This window comes from Lepidothrix coronata, unplaced genomic scaffold (genome assembly GCF_001604755.1).
Source record: "Lepidothrix coronata isolate B3197 unplaced genomic scaffold, Lepidothrix_coronata-1.0 Scaffold159, whole genome shotgun sequence".
Classification (NCBI taxonomy): Eukaryota; Metazoa; Chordata; class Aves; order Passeriformes; family Pipridae; genus Lepidothrix; species Lepidothrix coronata.
The window spans coordinates 430,424-450,281 of record NW_016690339.1 but is presented as its reverse complement, the minus strand read 5'-3'; the positions used below and the strand labels follow the sequence as shown (position 1 = coordinate 450,281).

Sequence of the window (19,858 nt, the reverse complement as noted above, 5' to 3'; positions counted from 1 at the left end):
ATTTCCTCCTTCTGGTCATGTGAACAGTACAAACAGTTTATTAAGTCTAATGCTCGATCTTATCTAAGAATTTCAGTTAATTTCATGCTTTTGCCTTCTTCATTCTAGAAAGGTATTTTGCTTAGCCTCCTGAGTCTTCTTAAGGGGTTTACCTGGTTAGGAACAACTGACCCAAAAGGTAAGTTTTACCAGATTATGTTAAAAACACTCTTGAAAGAAAAGAAGTGTTTTTCATTAAACTTTTAGTTTAATTCTACAGTATTTGTCTTCCTTCTATTCTGCAATTACAGTTCAGGTTCACAGGAATAGATTCCAAGGTTCTCAGCTGCCAATGCCAAAACTCCACTTTTAGGTAAACTCAAGTAAAAATTTTGGAATTTTTTTGCCATCATAACTCAGGTTCGCTTTGCACAGTACAGGTTCTGATGTGATCTTTAGAGAAGTGTGATTTGGCACCTTAATTAAAAAATTCCTTAAAAATGCAGTATCTTCAATTCAACATTTATTTTGTTTATTTTCTAAAATAAAAAACCATGCACATTTCTAATATACAACATTTGATTCTTACCAAAGACATGTTTATAATTTTTTTTTCTTTTTAATAAAGATCTCTATCTACAGTCCAAATCCTGAATGCCAACCCGCTCAACCATTTCTCAAGCAAACAGATTCTGCTGAAGAAAATGTAAATTTGTATTGTTTCAGGTCCTGGAAAGCAACTGTACCTGCAGAACTAAATAATTATCTCTTCAGGCACCTGCCATTTGGCTAAACCAAGTTTAAGAGTTTCATTATTTATAAAAAGCAACAAAATTCCAGTCTTTATACATCTCTTAGCTGATTTCCACATGAGAAACATGCAGAAATGGAAATTTACACGTCAGTCATCTTACTAAGAGAAAATACCATATTTCTTCTCCAATTCTTCAACAGAAGCATCTTTTAATCCCATGCGGTTCACATGATTGAATAACACCTGTGTAACTGTAAAAGAAAATCCCAACATGAACGGTTATTTTTGTGATTCATGCTCTTAAGGTAAATTAGACCAATTCTTTCCCTGGTGAGAGAAAGGGGTCTATGGATTATATAGCTGAAGTATGAATACATTTTCAGAACTGCTGAGGACGAACAAAATCAGCAAAGCGAAACTCTCACTTTGTTTTGACGCCCAGGAGCTGCCTAACAACATATCCTTAAACAGTGTATAATCCTGACAACAGAGAGCTTTTATTTTGTTTACTATCTTGACACTATGCCATTAAATGCAGAAGATAAATTTAATGCCAGATGGCAGATAAATCTTAGATAAGGTTAAAGGTGTGAATGCAATTTTTAAGAGGAATTTACTTGCACTTAAATTAAGTTATTTTATTTTAACAAAATTCACATATCAAAATTTTGAAAGTATAAGGGTTATTAGTGAAACTCAGCTGTAGATAGTAAATTTAACATTATTTGATCCCAGAGAAATGTTTTGCTTATAAGTATCTCACTATTACATAGTCTGTCTGCTGTGCTAAATAAATAAAAAGTTTGACATAAACCCCACTTTTATAAACCATAAACTCAAGCCAATGTCAACTTGAATTGCAAACTAAAATAACTGATGCCTCAAGAACAGGACCGAAAACCACACTGAGTGGTTTAGAGACATTTGCATTCTTTTGCCAACAGAAAAGTCAGGATTTGTCAAGAAGTAGTTGTAAATTGTGGAAACTGTGTAATCTGGATACCTGTTATCTCAGATACAAGATTTCATACAAATTCATAAATATTTTACAGCACCAGCTAGAAACTGACATGCTAGTGAAGCTTATTTTATCAGAATAAAATGCAGCAGTATTACTGATTAAAATAAGAGGATTTAGCTGTAGTTTTCAAATCTAAACAATAAATAAGGAATCAAAGGATTAAGAAAAACTACATGACACATATTAACTTCTAAACCAATCAAAAAGCTAGACAACTAAACTGATTATTGTATGGAATAAACAAGAATAGCACTAAACTTTACATATTTTTTGTTAGACTCTAGAGCATCAGAAAATAAGTTTAAAAAAGCACTACCAAATTACTTACTTTTTTTCTCTGAGCCTGACATAAACATTACTGCCATATCAAATCTTTTTAATTCAGAGAGCCTCTGGAGGATTTCAAGGATGAGTGATGGCTCCTCTTTCCTGAAGAAGATTATTAGAAATATAAAAATAACTACTGTTGATTAGAAAGATCCAGTAACTGCAAGCAATATTAAAGAATTCAGGAAGAAATAAGAGGACCAGAAAACAGAATTCCCTTCTCTGCCTCTCCTATTCCCTATCTTTCTTGTCTTTCCTGTTCATTCTTCCATTCACAGTGCAAAAAGTCAATATCCAGAAACCTTTATGTAAGTATCATTCTTCCACAGAGCAAGAGTGAAGAAATATAAAAACCTAGACTGATGCAAACTGACTGCTGGTCCTGTACAGATTACTATCACATGATTTAATGCTTACACCTGGCCATAACATCATCATTTTTATACATATTGGGTAGTGTGAAAGGAAGCAGCACCTGTGGCCACAAGAAGCTCAGTGAAAAGCTGAGCCAATTACAGTTGCCTAAATTTTTATCCATTCAGAAAATCCCTAGATTGTGTTCATTTTACATTCTTCTGGTCAACAGTAAACAGACATTGTCACAAATACTAACGAACTATTTTTCTTCCATAACTTCACGCTTCTTCAGGGGGGAGACAGAACTTTCACCTCACAGCAAACAATTTCAACTTCCTAGCCTTTATATGTCATACCACCAAATGCAGGATAGTATGTCTGAAGACGGCATTTTTCATCCATATGACAGATATTTTACTTCTAGGGAAACCAAGGGAAAGGCAAACATTGATTTACGTTTGCTCTTCTACATAAAACAATGCCCTAAAAACATTCCTAGTGTGTGCTTGCAGGCAGAGTAATTCAGAGAAGTGGTACACTGCCTCTGACAGGTAAAATGAACTTTAGCACTCAAATGGTAGTGTGGATAGAAATTTCAAAAATATTTTGTCAGGTCCTGTCCTATCAGAACTTCAGTCTCCAACACACATTTACCACAGGCTACTGTAAAATGCTACCACATAATTAGAAGTCTCAATGCATCACAATAAGCATAGCATAAAACCAAACCTCTCAGAATTTCTCAACTTTAGAAAGTTAAAATAGAAGACAATGTGCAATTATATGTGATAACAGAATATACACAGCAATATGAATAAAAGTTATTTCATATAGTCTAATGCCAGTTTCTGGTGCTCTTTAGGAGAACTAGACTCAACAACCCACAGTAAAAAGTATTTATTTCTTCACTTCTTTTCTATCTGATTTTTCAAGATAAGTTTCGTTTCTTATGAAGGAACAATTGAGTTATTCCAATTACTATATCATGCTCATGTAATGTTGTGTGTTGGAAGTAATTTTGTATGCCCAAGGTTCGGACTAGAGAGAAAAAAAACCCCAAACAAACACACAATAAAAAACCAACCTCCCTGCTGTCAAAAAAAAAAAAACCAAACCCCTCAGAACAGCAATAAGAAATGTAAAACAAAGGAGGAGTTAAACTTACTCAATGTAGAAATCATGTAGAATTTTCAGTATCTGGTTAAACAAATCTGGATCTAAGGATTTCTGAAACAGCTTTGCATAAAGCGAGGGCTCTATTTGCTTTGGAAAAATTAAAAAAGTGTTATTTTTGGACAAAATGAATACACCTGAGTCATGACAATTAGATTTCCATTTTAAGAATGTCTTGGACAACACTGAAGCAAATAAAACCCAAATCACACTATTTGACATTAAGTATCAATTTTTGGGTTGGTTTTGACTGTGTTTCAAGCATTTGTTCAGTTTAAAATTGTTGCTATGTCTAATTACCCTAGAAGCATTCACCTGAAAAACTAGAATTTCACATGGTTACCAATGTATTTAAGTCTTTAAAGAACAAGGGCCTATGTTTGAAAAAAAAAAGACTGCAGAGACTGTACTCAAAGTGAGTGAAAAGTCAGGCACAAGAGAAGAAATACTCAAATGTGGACCAAACTTTGTGAAGGCCATTAAAAAAAGGGGCTATGGTACACTGTTAAGACATTCTAAACACAGCTATCTCTTACACCTAAGTGTACTGTTTCTTCAACATCAGCTGGAGAACTGTCCAAGCACTGTTGATACTCTACATTTCATACCTTCAGGTACAAATACATGTTTTCTGGGCAGTCTTTTAACTTCCTGAAGTCAGACTCAAGCTGGAAAGAGTTTGCAGGAACAGCAGGAACTGGAGAAGCAGACATAAATGATCTTCTGATATCTTTTTCTCTCTGTTTGCTTGCAGGGGAAGATGGATGCAATGTTGATGAAATTCCTTTCACACTAACAGGAAGCCTGCAAAGGTATTTTGAAACACATAATTAAGAAAACATTTAAGGAAATCCTACATTGAGACCTAACCATTTTTTTAAAATAACGTGTTTTAGCTTAAGCACATATTTAAAAATCCCTTCAGTTTATAGAAGCTTTATATTCGATTCACCTTTTCTTAAAAAAACACCATCACATCTGCAAGTACTTAAATTTACTCAGCCTCTCTCTATTTTGTTTCTGGAAATAACTGCATTTTATGGTAGGTTTCTCCCATACAAATCTAAAAAAAAAATCCAATTGCAATTTCATAATGCAAAACAATAACTATGTCAAATGAACAAACTGGTTTCAACACTGATAACAGTGGATCTATTTTTTGTCTTATAAGTTGTCATTTAAGTCCATTTATTTTTTAGACATTATAAAATGGCTAAGAATATACTTTTTTCTTCTAAAATCCATCTAACTGAGCTGGAAAAGGTGGGTGCAGGGGAAGTGTTTCTCACATGAATTCTTCAATCAGGGTTCCATAAAAAGTTTTTACTATTAACAGAAGGAGACCGTGTCAATGCAGAGGACAAGTAGAGTTCCACACTCAGCAAGGAGTGTTCTATACTTTAGTGTAGTTTCAGCAAGCCAGACTTCAGCTTGCCTAACTAACACAGTGTAACTTAGAAACTCTGAGTAAACCTTAAGTTATTAGCTGCATGTTTAGCAGAGGAAAGGGTGGAGACACTCATCTGCTCCTCTTCTCTCACACAACTGGTGTGCAAAGAATACTTGAACTTTGCCCAAAATCTATTCTAAACCACTACAAATAAAAACCACAGCTAGGGAAAATGGAGTGCACAAGCAAGAGAGAGTATGGCATGCAGGAAAACACTAAGAATTTATTTTTATTTTCAATGTAAGAATGAGTTTTCCATCTGACACTAAACAGATCATACTTGGCTCCACCACTGCACAATCAAAGAGGCAGATGTGCCATAACTGCAGTTTCTTTCAACACTTTCTTTTTAATTCAGATTCTCCAAAATATCTTTGATACCTCATCACATGTAGACATCTGGAAATGAAGATTACATTTCAACTACACTTACCTTTTTAAAAGAGGATCAGAATTACTATACTTACTTTAATGGTGACGCATCACTGATTTCTTCTATTTTCAACTGCTTTGCTTTTGGAATATCTATTGTAGCTAACAGATCATCCTGATCTAGAGTCTCTGTTGTTTCAACACTCAGTGAATTCCTCCAGTTATTGACTAAAGAAGTAGTGCCGGGCAAATCACCATCTGATGTATCATCATCAACTTCTTCAATTTCTATTCTTCGCAATGGCTTCTGAACAGAACACATACCTCATGTCATATGCAGACTCAAACACAAGTGTTTATACAGGCCTCCAACACAGCTGTGTATAATTTAAAATAATCTTATCATAACCAAGTTATATCTGTAGTGGTGCACACAGAAGACACTTTCAATAAAGCTAAACGGCAAAAAAGGAAACTTCATTAAATTCTACATGAAGCCTGATATAACAATTTTATTGCTTTACCCTCATAAACCAGTATATCCTTACTCTAGAGGATCTCAGAATCTGCATTGTGTTTTCACCGTAATAATTAAAATAATAATAATTAAAAATCTATACTTTTTTTGGCTAAGGTTGAATAAGCAAGATCTGTCATATACTTTGGTCAATGATGTAGCCTAGCTTTGTGTGTAATCTAGGAAGACAAGTAAATATCCAGCAATATAAGCCTTGACCCACAACTTAAAATTCTGATATAACAGATCTCTGTAACTCAACCCTGCTGACTGATCAAGTTTCATATATCAAAAGGTAATTAACTGCACCACTAGAGAACACAGTAACTAAAAAGTTTCAGCTTCTTTAATCTCTACATGATTATGATTATTTTTGGCCATCACCTAGCACCACCTTTGCAGGTCTTACCAAAAAAAAAAAAAACCATCACTTTTTGCTTTGGAATTTCATTTTCTGAACATGAATACAGCATATATTGCTCTAGAAATATTGATGCAAATGCACATGATTAAACATACTCAACAATTGAGACTTCCAAGAAATGGCAGATTTCTCTGTCCAACTCTAACACGATCCCATTGGTAAGTCTTCACTGCAGTTTGCAGACTGCTTTAAATCACATCAAAAAAGCCCCTTGTCATCTTGGTGTATTGACAGCCAATACCATCTCATCACTGTGGCTGACTAGTGGATATGAAATAAAATTACAGTTCTCTCTGCAATCGTTGGGCAGTATTAAAAGCACAGATTTTCATCTATACTTCTTCTACCTTAACAGAATAACAAGAGAAATACAAGCAACCTTGTATCTCCTGAACACTTTATATATATAATTGTCTGTAGCACTTCAGGTACTTCAGACCTGAAATTAATTAATTTTGATTTATAGAAATATTGTATCTAATTACAGAGAGCACATAATAATCCCTCCTCCCAAAGGATCAAAATAACCACTTTCTACTAAAAGTATCCATCTGAATTATATATTCCATGAAGGTAAACAAATGTTTTCAAATTATCAAAAGCAGAACACTACATAGTGTAAGTACATACAAATAAAAGTCTGAGCAAGCTTTGCACTTATGTAACTCATTTCTCAATGTATAAAGATTAAATGTACTAAAAGAGGAAGCCTAATACATAAAGAACGCTGCTGTAACTCTCTGTATTATCATATTTTTTCATACATATCTCACTAATCTGAGTATAACCACTGATAATTCATAGTCAAGAAATATTATTTACTGAAAACCAATAAACTGTAGCTGTTCTACAGTTTATGAAATGAAAATGCAGGCTCAAAGCTCTAGCAGTAGCTCTGTGACAGCAGCATAGGCAAAAATGTCTTGTTACCACTATGGCGCTGCTGCAGAAGCTGTAAAGAGCAGAAGAAAAGAAGGAAAGTTTACCCAGAGCTTTGTCAAGTATGCGATCACAGAGATTCAACTGTCTCCCCTTTCCTCTCAATTGCAACGTTAGCTATAGACACGGGACAGGGCTGTGGGATTGCCTCCCTACTTCACGTTATAAAAGTACATGTACACCATATTTTCTGAGGGTGGTACTGTAGGCTGAATGCTTACACCACTGCTGCTGTGAACTTCAGCATTTCCATGTACGTGTATGTTCTTGAAAAATATCAAGAGTAATTTTTGGCTTTCCACAGGCCAAGAGTTAATCTACAAGAAGTAGATTTTTAACTTTAAGCTCTACTTTACCCATCATTATAGAAAGCAACTCACAAAACAACTTACTGTTGATTTAATCTGTAATGGGTCGTCAATCAGTTTCACTATATTTTTTATTTCCGTTTCTTTTATCAATACCGCAGGATATTCTTGGCGAGTTTGCTGTTCTTTCTCAGTTAATTCCTGAAAAAAATTGGCAAGTTATCCAAAAGATCAGAAGTTTCATGAATAATTACAAGATGTTAAAAATAACGTAACAAAGAATAAAAAAATTCTAATACTATACTATAGCCTTACATAAAAATCCCAAAGAAACAAAAAACCACCAAACTTGTGTAAGTATACATACATTCCTTATTTTAGTGAGTTCGTTTATTGCTTGTTTATTTCCAGGTTCCAGCTTCAGAACAGCTTCAAAATCTGAGTGAAAAACAACATATAAATTGTGGATTTTACAAATTACAGTGTACTCATGGAATATTTTTAAACCTTCTATTTTCCTTTCATAGCTCTTAAATTAAAGGCAGGTAAGTCATGGAATCACAGAATGGGGAAGGTTGGAAGGCACCACAGTGGGTCCTCTGGTTCAACCTCCCTGCTCAAGCAGGGTCATCCTAGAGCACATGGCACAGGATTGTGTCCAGATGGTTCTTTAGTATCTCCAGTGAGGGAGGCTCCACAAACTCTCTGAGGAATCTGTTCCAGTCACCCATACAGTAAAGAAGTTCTTCCTCATATTAAGGTAGAACTTCCTGTGCCTCAGTTCCCATGACTTCTTGTCCTAATGCTCAGCACCACTGAGAAGAGCCTGGATCCATTCTCTTGGCACCCACCCTTCAGATACACTCATTGATGAGGTCCCCTCTCAGATCTCTCTTCTCAAAGCTGAACAGGCCCAGCTCCCTCAACCTCTCCTTTTAAGAGAGATGCTCCAGTCCCTTAATCATCTTTCTCACCCTCCACTGGGCCTGCTCAGGGAGCTCCATCTCTCTTGCACTGAGGAGCCCAGAACTGGACACAGCACTCCAGATGTGGCATCACTAGGGCTGAGAAGAAGGGCAGGATCACCTCCCTCGACCTGCTGGCAATGCTTTTCCTAATGCACCCTGGGATACCACTGGCCTTTTTGGCCACAAGGGCACACTGCTGGTTCACGGACAGCTTGTTGTCCACCAGAACCCCCAGGTCTTTCCAGCAGGTAGCCCCCAGCCTGTCCTGGTGCATGGAGTTATTCCTCCCCAGGTGCAGGACCCTGCATTTGACTTCGCTGAATTTCTCTGCCCATCTCTCCAACCTGCTGAGGTCCTTCTGAAGGGCTGCACAGCATTCTGGGATATCGGCCACTCCTTCCAGCTTTATGTCACCAGGGAACTTGCTGAGGAGGTATCTGCCCCTTCATCCAAGTCATTGATGAATAAGTGAAACAATCCTGGGCCCAGTATTGAACTGTGTGGGATACCACTAGTGACAGGCTTCCAATTAGAGCCTATGACACTGATTACAACCCTCTGGGATTTGTTGTTCATTCAGTTCTCAACTTACCTCAGTGTCCACTCACAGGTCATCCTAATGCTTTTACCATGACCCACTTTTTAAACAAATTTTTCAAACTATTTTTTACTACTTATCATAAACAACAACAGTTGTAATTTCAAACAAAACTGTCTTCCCAACACATGGATACCAATACAAGAGTTTTTATACATGTTCAGTGAAACCCAACTAAATCCCTCAATTTTTCCTTTTTGCACTGATAATCCTGATTAGTCAGAGTAAAAAAATCAGCATGTCCTTATACTGATCTCTTACCTGCCACATTTAGGCTAATTCAAAGTCATACCTTGCATAGCTTCTTTTAGCTTTCCAAGTGCAACTCTGGCAGCTCCTCTTCTGGCAAAAGCTTTAGAATAGGAGGCATCTAAGAGCAGAGCTTGTGTACAGTCATCTTCTGCCTCTTCATATCTCAGCAAAAGAGTAGTACAAAATTAATAATCAGTTTCAACAGGAAGTTTCAACTGAAAAGACAGAGCTACCCAAACCAATTAAAATATAAAGGCAGATCCTAATTGCCTACGTAGATATACATGTCACTAAGCTAAAATGTAAAAAAACCCCAAAAACTCGTAAAATACGATTTTTCAACACCTTGAAATTTGAGTCAAATCTTTTTGTATCTCATAATAGAAAAATTCACTTCCTTCGTGAAAATAAATGTTTAAAGCTTGTCAGAGCAGAGGCCATCTTAAACACTCAATAGCCTTAAAATCAAAGTCAGTACCATGGCTTTGTACTTCTGAAAACCAGAAATACCATTACAAACAAAGAAAAAGCACAAGAAAGGAGAAGCAAGCAAACATGAGAATAAATTTTTCTACATCTGAATTTCTGTGACTTGTCCTTAACTATTTCAAAATGGAAAGTTCAGTATATCCTTGAATTAATGTCATTTGTTTCATTTTAAGATCAAATTTTTCCAGCCCATTTGTATTTAGTTATATTAGATCATGATTCCACTATGTGCTCAATAAAGTATTTTCATTCATTCCTCTTCTCCTTCTTCAAACTATCACTAAATTTATTGAAATTAATTTTTATTTGCAGTTCTTATCGATACTAGCAGTTTGTATGAATACCAATGAGCTTCTGTTACATTTTATGTTTGATTCTCTTTCAAATGTAAAGACTCACGATACACAGATTTATCATACAGAATCGATTTGCTTGCTTGGCAATTCAATTAAAGTATCACTTCCTCTGAATCTCGGAGAATATTATTTGCATTATGATGTACTTTAAATGATAAGTGTTGTGTCAGAAATACTACCCATGCAACCTATTTTACAATATCCTAATTTGAGATCAATGTACTGTCTCTACAGATACCCAGCCTTGTCACAGAACATAACACTGAGCTCTCTGCTTCTCATGCTACCATCTTGAAAGTTTTAAACTACCACACCATCAGGGAGTCAAAAAAAAGTTCAGACTTCAAAAATGGTCATATGGAACTTATCTAGTTCGCTAAAAAGCATGCATTTCCTACTGTTTCTAGGTTATCTGGCTAAAGCTTAATTAAAAATAAACAAACTACATATACGTCTCCATTAGTGAACTTAACAAAATAGTTTAAAAGATCACATTTTCCAGAAAAATCTTCTATTCATTCCCTTTGAAGTCAAAAGCTATAATCCACTTCTTTTTACAGTGCAACATTAGTAGTTGAGTATGCTTTATAGTCAAAAAAGACAAAGGTTCGGGCAGTTCCTTTCAGAAAGGTGACTATCTGAATTTTATGCACATAAAATAACAAAAATCCAACTTTAGAAACTATAATTTCATACTGGTGCTATTTTATTCTCTCAGAACTTTTTCCTACATAAGGCATTGCAAGATCACACACAGATTTGTTCCCTCTCCTTTACTGCTTTCAACATGATTTATTCTGTAATGAATTCTAACAAGACTTAGAAGGAGTGACAATAACTCAACCTGAATGAAAATCTACTGGATCATTATTCCATCTAGTTCACATGAAACAAACAACACAGCATTTGCAGTGCCACTTACTTCTCAATCTTTAGGTAGGCCATGGCTCTGTTAGCTGGCAGCAGCGCATTGGTGCCATCTGCTGCGATACCACGGGTGTAACATTCTATTGCAGCCTCGTACTTTCCTTCTTTGAAATAACCATTACCCTGGAACATTTAGGTCAGAAAAAAAGAGCATTAAGAAAGATCCAGTGCAATGAGTCCTCTCAACAGACAGGGTCACAACATCACAAATAACAAAGAACACCCATATCAAGGCAGACATTTATGGCATATTTCCTCATGTCTAGGCAGAACACAAAAGGTATCTTACTTCTTTCTAATACTTCAAGGATTAAAACTCTGCATGTGGCAAATTTTTAAGTGCAGACTTGTAAGCCTACAACTTCTTATTTATCTTGATGCTTGATGTGCAGGATAAGCCATCCTGTACCTCCCAAATTGAAACATGACCTGAACCTTTACAATTCCCCTTTCAAGATGACTTTTGCACTGCACAAATCCATCTCTGTCCTGCTACATCCATGAATCTTATCCCCAAATATTACTTGAGTCCAAATGTTGTTGTTTTGTAATTAATGCTCCATACAAGAAAATTATATTACTTTTTTGTTTGTTTTTGGGGGACTAAATCTTTTGCTTCTCAGAACTAATATGAGGCCACATATCTTCTCTGCTACTACTCTACTCACTGGCAAAAAATGAAAGGCCACAGTTCAGATTTGACAAGATCCATGTTGCCAGGAACAGGCCTGCAGTGAGTCAACTTTGCTACCAATGAAGTATCGCATTAGACTGAAATTTCTGTTCTGTGATCTATTCAAACTCTTGTTCCTTTTACCTACTTAATGTAGGGTTTCATTCTTTTCCTACTAATTACTTCTCACAACCAGTAAAACAAATCTGAATATTGATAACAAGTCAGAAGTTACATAGCTAGGTAAGTGAACAGATATAAAATTTTGGTTTAGTTGGTAATGTTATTTCTTAATTGAAAGAGTGGTGAGAGGGAGAAATCAATAAGCCAACTTTGAGTTAGAATATGTATCTAGAAATATGTTTTTATTGTCATTGCTGCCCGCACCCCCAAAGTCTGTCTTATAAGTACTTTTCACCATGTAATCAAAGGTTTAAAACCACAAGAAATAGTCCACAACTCTGCTTGGACAAACAGGGGTCAGAGTCAAGATGCATATAATAATGGAGAAATGGGATCTTTGTAAAGTGCAGTTCAGGTTCTACTTGTCTTACCACATATTTGAAATTTAGCATATGCAATTTGGGCCATAAAAGCTACCTTGCATAATTATTCCTCGAGAAGAATCCAAACAGAATCCACTCACCTTCCTACAGAGCCCAAAATGAGAAACAATTAAGGTTACATCAAGGACATTGCATTTATGAAGTTCAAGATAGCATCAGGTTTAATTTATACATTTGCACAGCTATTATCACAACACAACACTTTTCTTTACTAGGTCTCTCCTGTTCCACCTGAACCTGTGATTTACCAGATCTTTTTCTGCAATAGCCTTCTGCTTGAGCTGCTGCTCTTCAATGCGCTGCTTCTCTCCATCTGTTAATCCTGTTCTGACATCTTCAAACTCTTTCTGTTCTGAACTTTCTTTTGATGACAGAGCCTGCAAAGATGTATTTTTTCCCTCAGTATTTCCCCACTTACACATTTTCAGAACATAAATTATAAATTCTAAATTTTTAAGATGCAAAAATCTGCCAAACTTTATAAGAAATCCCTGTGTTGTAACTTGAATACAAATCAAAAAGACCATTTAAAATTGTTTCTTGAAAATGTATTTCTATGAGCGACTGCGAGTCAGAATAATACTTGGTAAATAAAAAGTATGTAATTTCTGAAGCACAATGCAAAATGACTCAAGAAACCTGTTTGTATATACTGCAATCCACAAATCATTTATTTCTTCAATTCCTCGAGACTGTGTCTTCATTCCAAAAACAAAGTTTTCAAGCACTTTCCAAAAAACAGTTAAAGAAGTATAAGGATATTCATACAGCTGAGAGGTGAGCTTATATATTGTAAGTCATCATAATCAACATTCTCTCCCTGTCATGAAAGGGATCAGAATTGCAGTAGAGTATTATGCTCTGCTAGGCTTAAAACAACTTCCTGGTTTGGCTGACCACAGCAATCAGTGGGACTACAAGCAGGCTAGCTGTTCAGTTTTAATTGCCCAGAGAACACAGAGGTTCTCTCATGTGTTGTGCTACCTTGTACCGAGCTTGACTGAAAGAAGCATTAACACAAGAAGTAGAAAATGAGGGAAAATTAAAAAAACCCCAACCGACCAAAAAACCCAAAACCAAACAAAAAAACCCAGGTGGTGTACACATAGTCGTAGTCTGCTGATTCACTATTACACTGATGTTTGTATATGCGCTAGTTTATCCAGAAGTCTCCTGGATAATTTATCCAGCTGTCTCCTTTGAGAATGCCCGCAGGATCACTCTCGAGGAGAAAAGACAACGCAGAAAGAACCGTGTATTGCAGAATACACCATCTAAGGAGTCTTTCTGCTGTGCCTTTTCCAATCGGTTATGTCTGTCTCATATTGGCCTCATAAGCCACCAGCGTGCCTGTAGCAAATGTGGATGGAGCCTTCCTTAATCTTCGTTCGTGAAGCCCAGCCATGATGGTGATGAGTTTTTCCAGAAGTAACTCAATTACAGATGTTGATCTCAGTGAACTTCAAATGCCATAAAAGCACAAGAATTTGTTGAATCAGTTCTTGTTATAAATACAGACTGATAAAGATATAAACTGAACAGGGTGTATTAATTTATGCTAGAGTCTATTAATCTTATTACCTGATCAATTTTCTTCAGTTCATTTTTAGCTTCAAAGTTGTTTGCATCCAGCTCTAAAACTTTTTCATAATCTATCAGAAGACCAGAAAAATATGTTTCAGGTAGGAAGGACAGACCAGTAAGAGCATTCTTTTGAGATAATCCTTTTTTTGTAGTTACTCAAGAAGCTTGAGATATTGTGAGGAATATATCATTCTAAGACATTTAAAGCTGAATTATTCTAGAACTACTAACATCTGCAGCAATCATTTGGACTTGCCACTTGAACTTATGCAACATAGTGTTTCATTTCTTTGTTTATAGGAAACGAAAATTAAATTCCTACCTCAAATAAGCAGATCACACAAGTCCTAATACAGCAGACAGATGAACAGTTTATATGTATTCTGAGGAAAGAATTTTAAAAAGACCTACCTTCTTTAGCACCTTGAAGATTTTTCAAAGCAAAACGAGCAGCCCCTCTTCTCACATAAGCCTTAATGTAATTTTTATCTAAAGCAAGTGCTAAATTGCAGTCAGATTCTGCAACAGAAAACCTAGAAAAAAAATGAATGAGCAGTTTGGACACATCTAGGTAACAAACCCCAAAACTTCAGCAGTTTATCTTATTTGAACCTTCCCAGGTTCTTGATAACATGGAAACCTTACATACTTCAGAAGGGACACAGAAAAAGTACTTAAACATCTCTTGATTCAGAATACATCAAAACAAGGAAAACAGAGGTCAACAACCTCGACTGCCACAGAAAAAATAACCAACTCCTCTGTAACCTTTCTACCCCAAAACAGGTCAAAGCCTTAGAAACAGAGCTCACTGAATCTGAAAGGCAACTTAAATGGTGAACTTCCTCTTTTTTCTTCAAGCATTACATTCTAACACAGAAGACAGTGAACTTCTAGCATGAAAGCAGAGGAAAAATAGATGAGGGAGACTACCAGATTCCTTATCCTAGTGATTCCTATCTTACTTCGAAATTGGAAAGTAGCCTGCAACAATAGTTTTACAGAGACTGTATCACAGCATGATATATAATCAAGACTTAAAACCAGACCAAAAATCTGAAGGTAGCATTTCAAGTAAGAAAACATTACAGATTTAACAATGCAAGTCTTACTTTTTCATTCTATAAAAAGCCGATGCTCTGTTTGTGGGCAATACTGGATTGTATGGATCAGAATGCATCCCTCTAGTATAGCATTTTATAGCTTCATCAAAGTTTCCTTGTTTAAAGTAGCTATTACCCTGCAAACAGAAAAAAGCCTTTTCAGTAAGTTACTTTACATTGGCAGAAACGTTGCTAATTTTTGGTGAAAAAAAAATAGAAAAATCAAATTTTGTATTTTAGAATGCTTAAACGTTTTTGTTCAACATTTCTCAAGAAGTACTATTTTACTGTGAAATCTGTTTTTAAACTAATACATTCTAAGTATCCCACATATTAAATAGTTCTCATGATATATCCTATGACATGGTTTTATAAAATATTGATTTTCAGTATCTGTAGGTCATTTCCAGAAACCTGTGACAAGCACATACACAGCTGCTTAAAGACTGAATTAATTTTTTAAAAGTTTTTAGTAACTAGATTAGGTACCTCTGCTTTCCAAGGTAATTATTGTAATTTCTCCCTCCTTTGGGACACAACTTTTATCTCTTGTACCCTCAAGTACTTCACTGCAGTCAAGATGATAATGGCAATGACACCTCAATTGCTCAGCATAGACTGCAGATTACACGTTTAGGAATTTTCACAGCAGAACCCAAAAAAACCCCCCCAAAAAACTTACAAAAACCCAAACCAAAACTAAAATTCTTATGAAGTAAAGCATGCACTGACAGATGGGCTAGGTAATTGCTTACAAACAAAGAACTTTCTCAAAACCACACAAGTTGCTGCACAACTTAGCCTATTTCTCATGCCAATGAATCATGAGATAGATCTCTCTCTGTATCCCACCTTATTAGGTAAAATGGAACTGGTACAAACTTGACATTACTAAGGCAGAGGAGACAAACAAGTTCATCCATCATTCCCAGATGTACTGGTCTCACAAATGGACTGTCTCTAAATCCTTGGGGATTTAGTTTGGGGCATTCAGATGTTTTGTTCAGGTAAAAAACTGTTTGATCTATATGGCAATTCTATATAGCAATTCAACTTCTCAAAGCAAAAAATCACCAACACATTTATCATCATAAGCATCCGTTAAGCAAAATCTGACAGACTTGCTGCTATTTGTGATGAGAAGAAAGAGAATTGCAGTGAGAATTTTCTATTTTAGAATAGGTAGGAAAAGAGACATAAAAACTTCCAGATAGGAAATTCTTCTATCAGATGTGTGGTCTCAGTGGACGATCTTTAAAACAAACTACAAATGCTCCTACATGTAAATTGCTACTTTGCCAATAACACATATCTATAATGCTATAACCTTTTCCTTCTCTGCAAGAGCCTTTTCTGCATCTACACGAATTCCATCTTCTTCAGAGTCTGATTCTGGAGATACAGAATCATGAGTACTATCTTCTTTATCGAGTTCTTCAAGTATTTTATCCTGAAATCAGAAAAAAACCCAAACCACCTATTACCTTCATTATAATTGAACAGTGTAAAATAATAAAAGTAAGGCTTTCAGAAAATTATATATTCGTTTTCAAAAATCTTTATTCCTCTCTACTAAGCAGTATTTCACAATTCAAAAGTGAGAGAACTATCCTTTAATACTAGCAGCTGTGTTTAGTCTTAAATTCTAGTAGAATTATGACTTTTTCATAGACCTATTGTTAACACAGATTTTTTTTCCTTAAACTCAAATTCAATCTGCTGGATAAAAGCACAGTCAATAGAAAACCAAGTAGTTATCAATATTCCAAATACTAAACACATAACCTTTTTGGGAGAAAGCTATTTTATGTTTATACAGTACCCAGCACAGTAAGAGACCATCTTGTAGACTGAACTCTCAGTACTCTAACAAAATTTTATTTAACACAGAATCAGCTGAGGACAAGATTCAGGTAACAAAGCAAATATTCTGACTCACCACATCAAGTTTTCCCCATGCTTCATAATCATAGGACTTGATCTTGTTTTTCTTGTTTTCTTCAGACGTTATCTTTGAAGGGACGTTACTTTTGCTTTTCTTCTTTTTCTTAAAAGCCTTGTTTCGAATTGGTGGTAAATTCTAAATTAAGTAATTTAATATAAAACAGATGTGTGAAAGTCACTCGCATTGAAGAATCTATAGTACCTATATCTAGAGACATCCAGTACGTATCCACTGACTAGTTTTATTTTAGAAATCCATCCAGCAAGCTGTTCTCATGAACTCCACAAAACCACTAAGAACAAGTATAAATCTTTCAATACATAGCATACATGCAGAGTATAACTGAAGAATAATTTCAATATATTAAAATTCAGCAGTAAATAAGTGATACTGATGCTGCCAACAGAAATATTCTCCTAAATCTACCCCAAACTGACTAGAAATTTACTGGCCTCATCACCTCCAGAGGCTACTACCCCACAGTTCTGTTGGTGGAACAGTTTACAGAGGAATCTTTGGTCTACTTCAGATGAAGAACAAGTCAGCTGGGTTAGTTCACACCTTCTATTCAGATACTTTAAGTCAACAAATGTAATTTTGCTAAAGTAACATGTAATTATTATAAACACTATCACATTATGAATAGCTAAATTGACACTGGTCTTGTGATTTTTACCTCTTCTGGGACCCCACTCTGTTTCCTCAGTTCAGAATCCACTTCTTTAATATCTTTTTCCCAGCTCTCCAATTCTCTCACAAAATCCTGCAGCTCTTCAGCATTTTGTTTCATTTGCAGCTGTAGTTCTACCGTTTTATTCGGTGCATTCATTGTAATCTGCCAAAATTCAAGGAAAAAAGTTTTCTAAAAAGAACTTGAAAGCATATAGAGAAAGAATCCACTTATTTCAAAACTAAGAAGTCTGACTTATACACAAGTCAGGCTTCCCAGTAGCATAGTAGGAACCTTAAATACTAAGAGACTAAAAAGAAACACAATTTAAATGTCATTGAAAATATGAAGGGAAGCCATTACTCGGATATAACAAAGTATATCATAACAAACAAGTCATGCTTTCCTGACTAAAAGTGCCCAACAAGTCAATGGTAATCCTGAAAGTGCCAGAAAGTCCCCAAAACTTAATAATTATTAATAGTCATCATAAATTTTGCTCTTAATTTTACTATCTTAAGTGAGGAAGTTGTATTATCAAAAATATCAAGTACCAATTAAAAAGTAATCTTACAAATAAAAATCTTGGTTACAATTCAGAAAAAAACCCCATGTTTGTACAGTTCATAGCACAAAAATCTGAAAGGATGAAGCAACCATGTTTTGAAAACAACCATGATTAAGTAATTCATGATGAGCTAAATACAAACTTAGAGATTGCTAACTATAACCTCTTGACTGAAAGCTTCAGGATCTGTTACAAGCCTCATGTAAGTATAAATAAACTATTTACAGAGATAGTACACATAAAATATTTAAGGGAGAAAAAAGACTAAATTATTTAACATTATTTAACATTTAACATATCTAGTAAGATAACAACCTAATATCATAGAAATATAAAAATTTTTGAGCTAAATAAAGTTAATGATTTCTGCAGTTCAAGGGACTATCCAAATTCATAAACAAGGGTCTCAAAGAGACGGAAAAACACATTGTATTATTACTAGCAAACTAATGCCACCAAAGTAGAAATGTTTTTACATCCACAGAAGTAAGCAGCTGAGTAGATGCCCTGCTGCAGCAGTTGTGCTTCTTCCTAGTTCATACATAGGTGGTAACATACTTACGCTGAACAACTTATTTTTCTTGAAGTCTTCTAAATAGTTGGTCTATTTGAAACAAAGCAGAAAAAAACTTTGGATGGAGCAAAAAATGCGTATCTTTCATCACATTTCCAATAAAGGTGCTTACTATGTTTTTTTTCCACCTACAACTGCTGTCCCATACAGAAGTCTCTCTTTAATATTCAGCCTAATAATTTCGTGAAACCTGTGCATGGACACACCAAATATTCCACACGGACTTGTGTATCCTGGCCAATGGTAGTTAGAACAAGACACTTCAAAAGATGAGAGAAAATGCGCTGTGACCTGCTGAACTTTTCTTTTTGCCATGACTGACTGAAACAGTTTCCACTAAACATGTGGAAATCTAACATGAAATCTGTCTGTTTCTTCTCTGGCTGTTTCGTTCCAGTGTATAATGTAAGTTTGCTCCGTCACCCACCAGCCGTACACATCTTAGCAACAATCTTAATCCACGCGGTGACAGCGGCCGCTTCACAGCACAGCTCTCACACCCTTTCAAGGCGCTTTTACTGGATTCTCAGAGCTGGGCCCTCCCCAACACCCGAGAGCCGCCCGGTTCCCGCGGCTCTGCGGGGGAGCAGCCGCACGGCCCGGCCGGCAGCACCCGGGGCAGGGCGGGCCCGCCGGGAGCGGCTCCCCAGGCCGCGCCGCAGGAGGCCCCGAGGCGGAGCATCCCCTGCAGCCTCAACACCCGCCGCTGCACCGCCCCAAGTTACAAGCGAGGCCCTGACTCCATCGGGGTGGACTCCCCCTCCCCTCGTCTCCCACGTCACCCCGCGCGGCCGGGACGCCACTCGACCACGGAGCGGCGGCACCGCGGGGCCGAAGCACCGCAGCACGTCCCGCTCGTCCCATCCCTCCCGGCTTCACCTGCTCCGGGTGTCGCCTCTTCGCCCCGCCGCCGCCCCTCGCCCTCCCCGCGCGGCCGAGGCCCCGCCCCGGATGCAGCGCGACC

At 36.4% G+C, this 19,858-nt stretch overlaps 1 protein-coding gene across 3 annotated transcripts; it reads right to left on the bottom strand.

Annotated features, from left to right (window-relative positions):
• Nucleotides 1-227: 227 nt before the first annotated feature.
• On the bottom strand, nucleotides 228-19,833 carry RPAP3 (RNA polymerase II associated protein 3). Of its 3 annotated transcripts, none has more exons than XM_017829173.1 (18): nucleotides 19,774-19,832; nucleotides 18,883-18,924; nucleotides 17,759-17,917; nucleotides 17,077-17,217; nucleotides 16,465-16,587; nucleotides 15,147-15,274; nucleotides 14,446-14,567; nucleotides 14,032-14,102; nucleotides 12,699-12,827; nucleotides 11,207-11,334; nucleotides 9,480-9,601; nucleotides 7,989-8,059; nucleotides 7,706-7,822; nucleotides 5,529-5,740; nucleotides 4,220-4,415; nucleotides 3,604-3,701; nucleotides 2,079-2,183; nucleotides 228-984 (listed from the first exon to the last, which is right to left on the bottom strand). In XM_017829173.1, the coding sequence occupies exons 3-18, from the start codon at nucleotides 17,909-17,911 to the stop codon at nucleotides 927-929; spliced, it is 1,974 nt and encodes a 657-aa protein (XP_017684662.1). In that variant the 5' UTR covers nucleotides 17,912-17,917; nucleotides 18,883-18,924; nucleotides 19,774-19,832; the 3' UTR covers nucleotides 228-926. The 3 variants fall into 3 exon arrangements, with proteins under 3 accessions (XP_017684662.1, XP_017684660.1, XP_017684661.1); XM_017829171.1 differs by having other exon boundaries at nucleotides 2,083-2,183; XM_017829172.1 differs by lacking the exon at nucleotides 18,883-18,924 and having other exon boundaries at nucleotides 2,083-2,183; nucleotides 19,774-19,833.
• Between the last annotated feature and the right edge of the window lie 25 nt (nucleotides 19,834-19,858).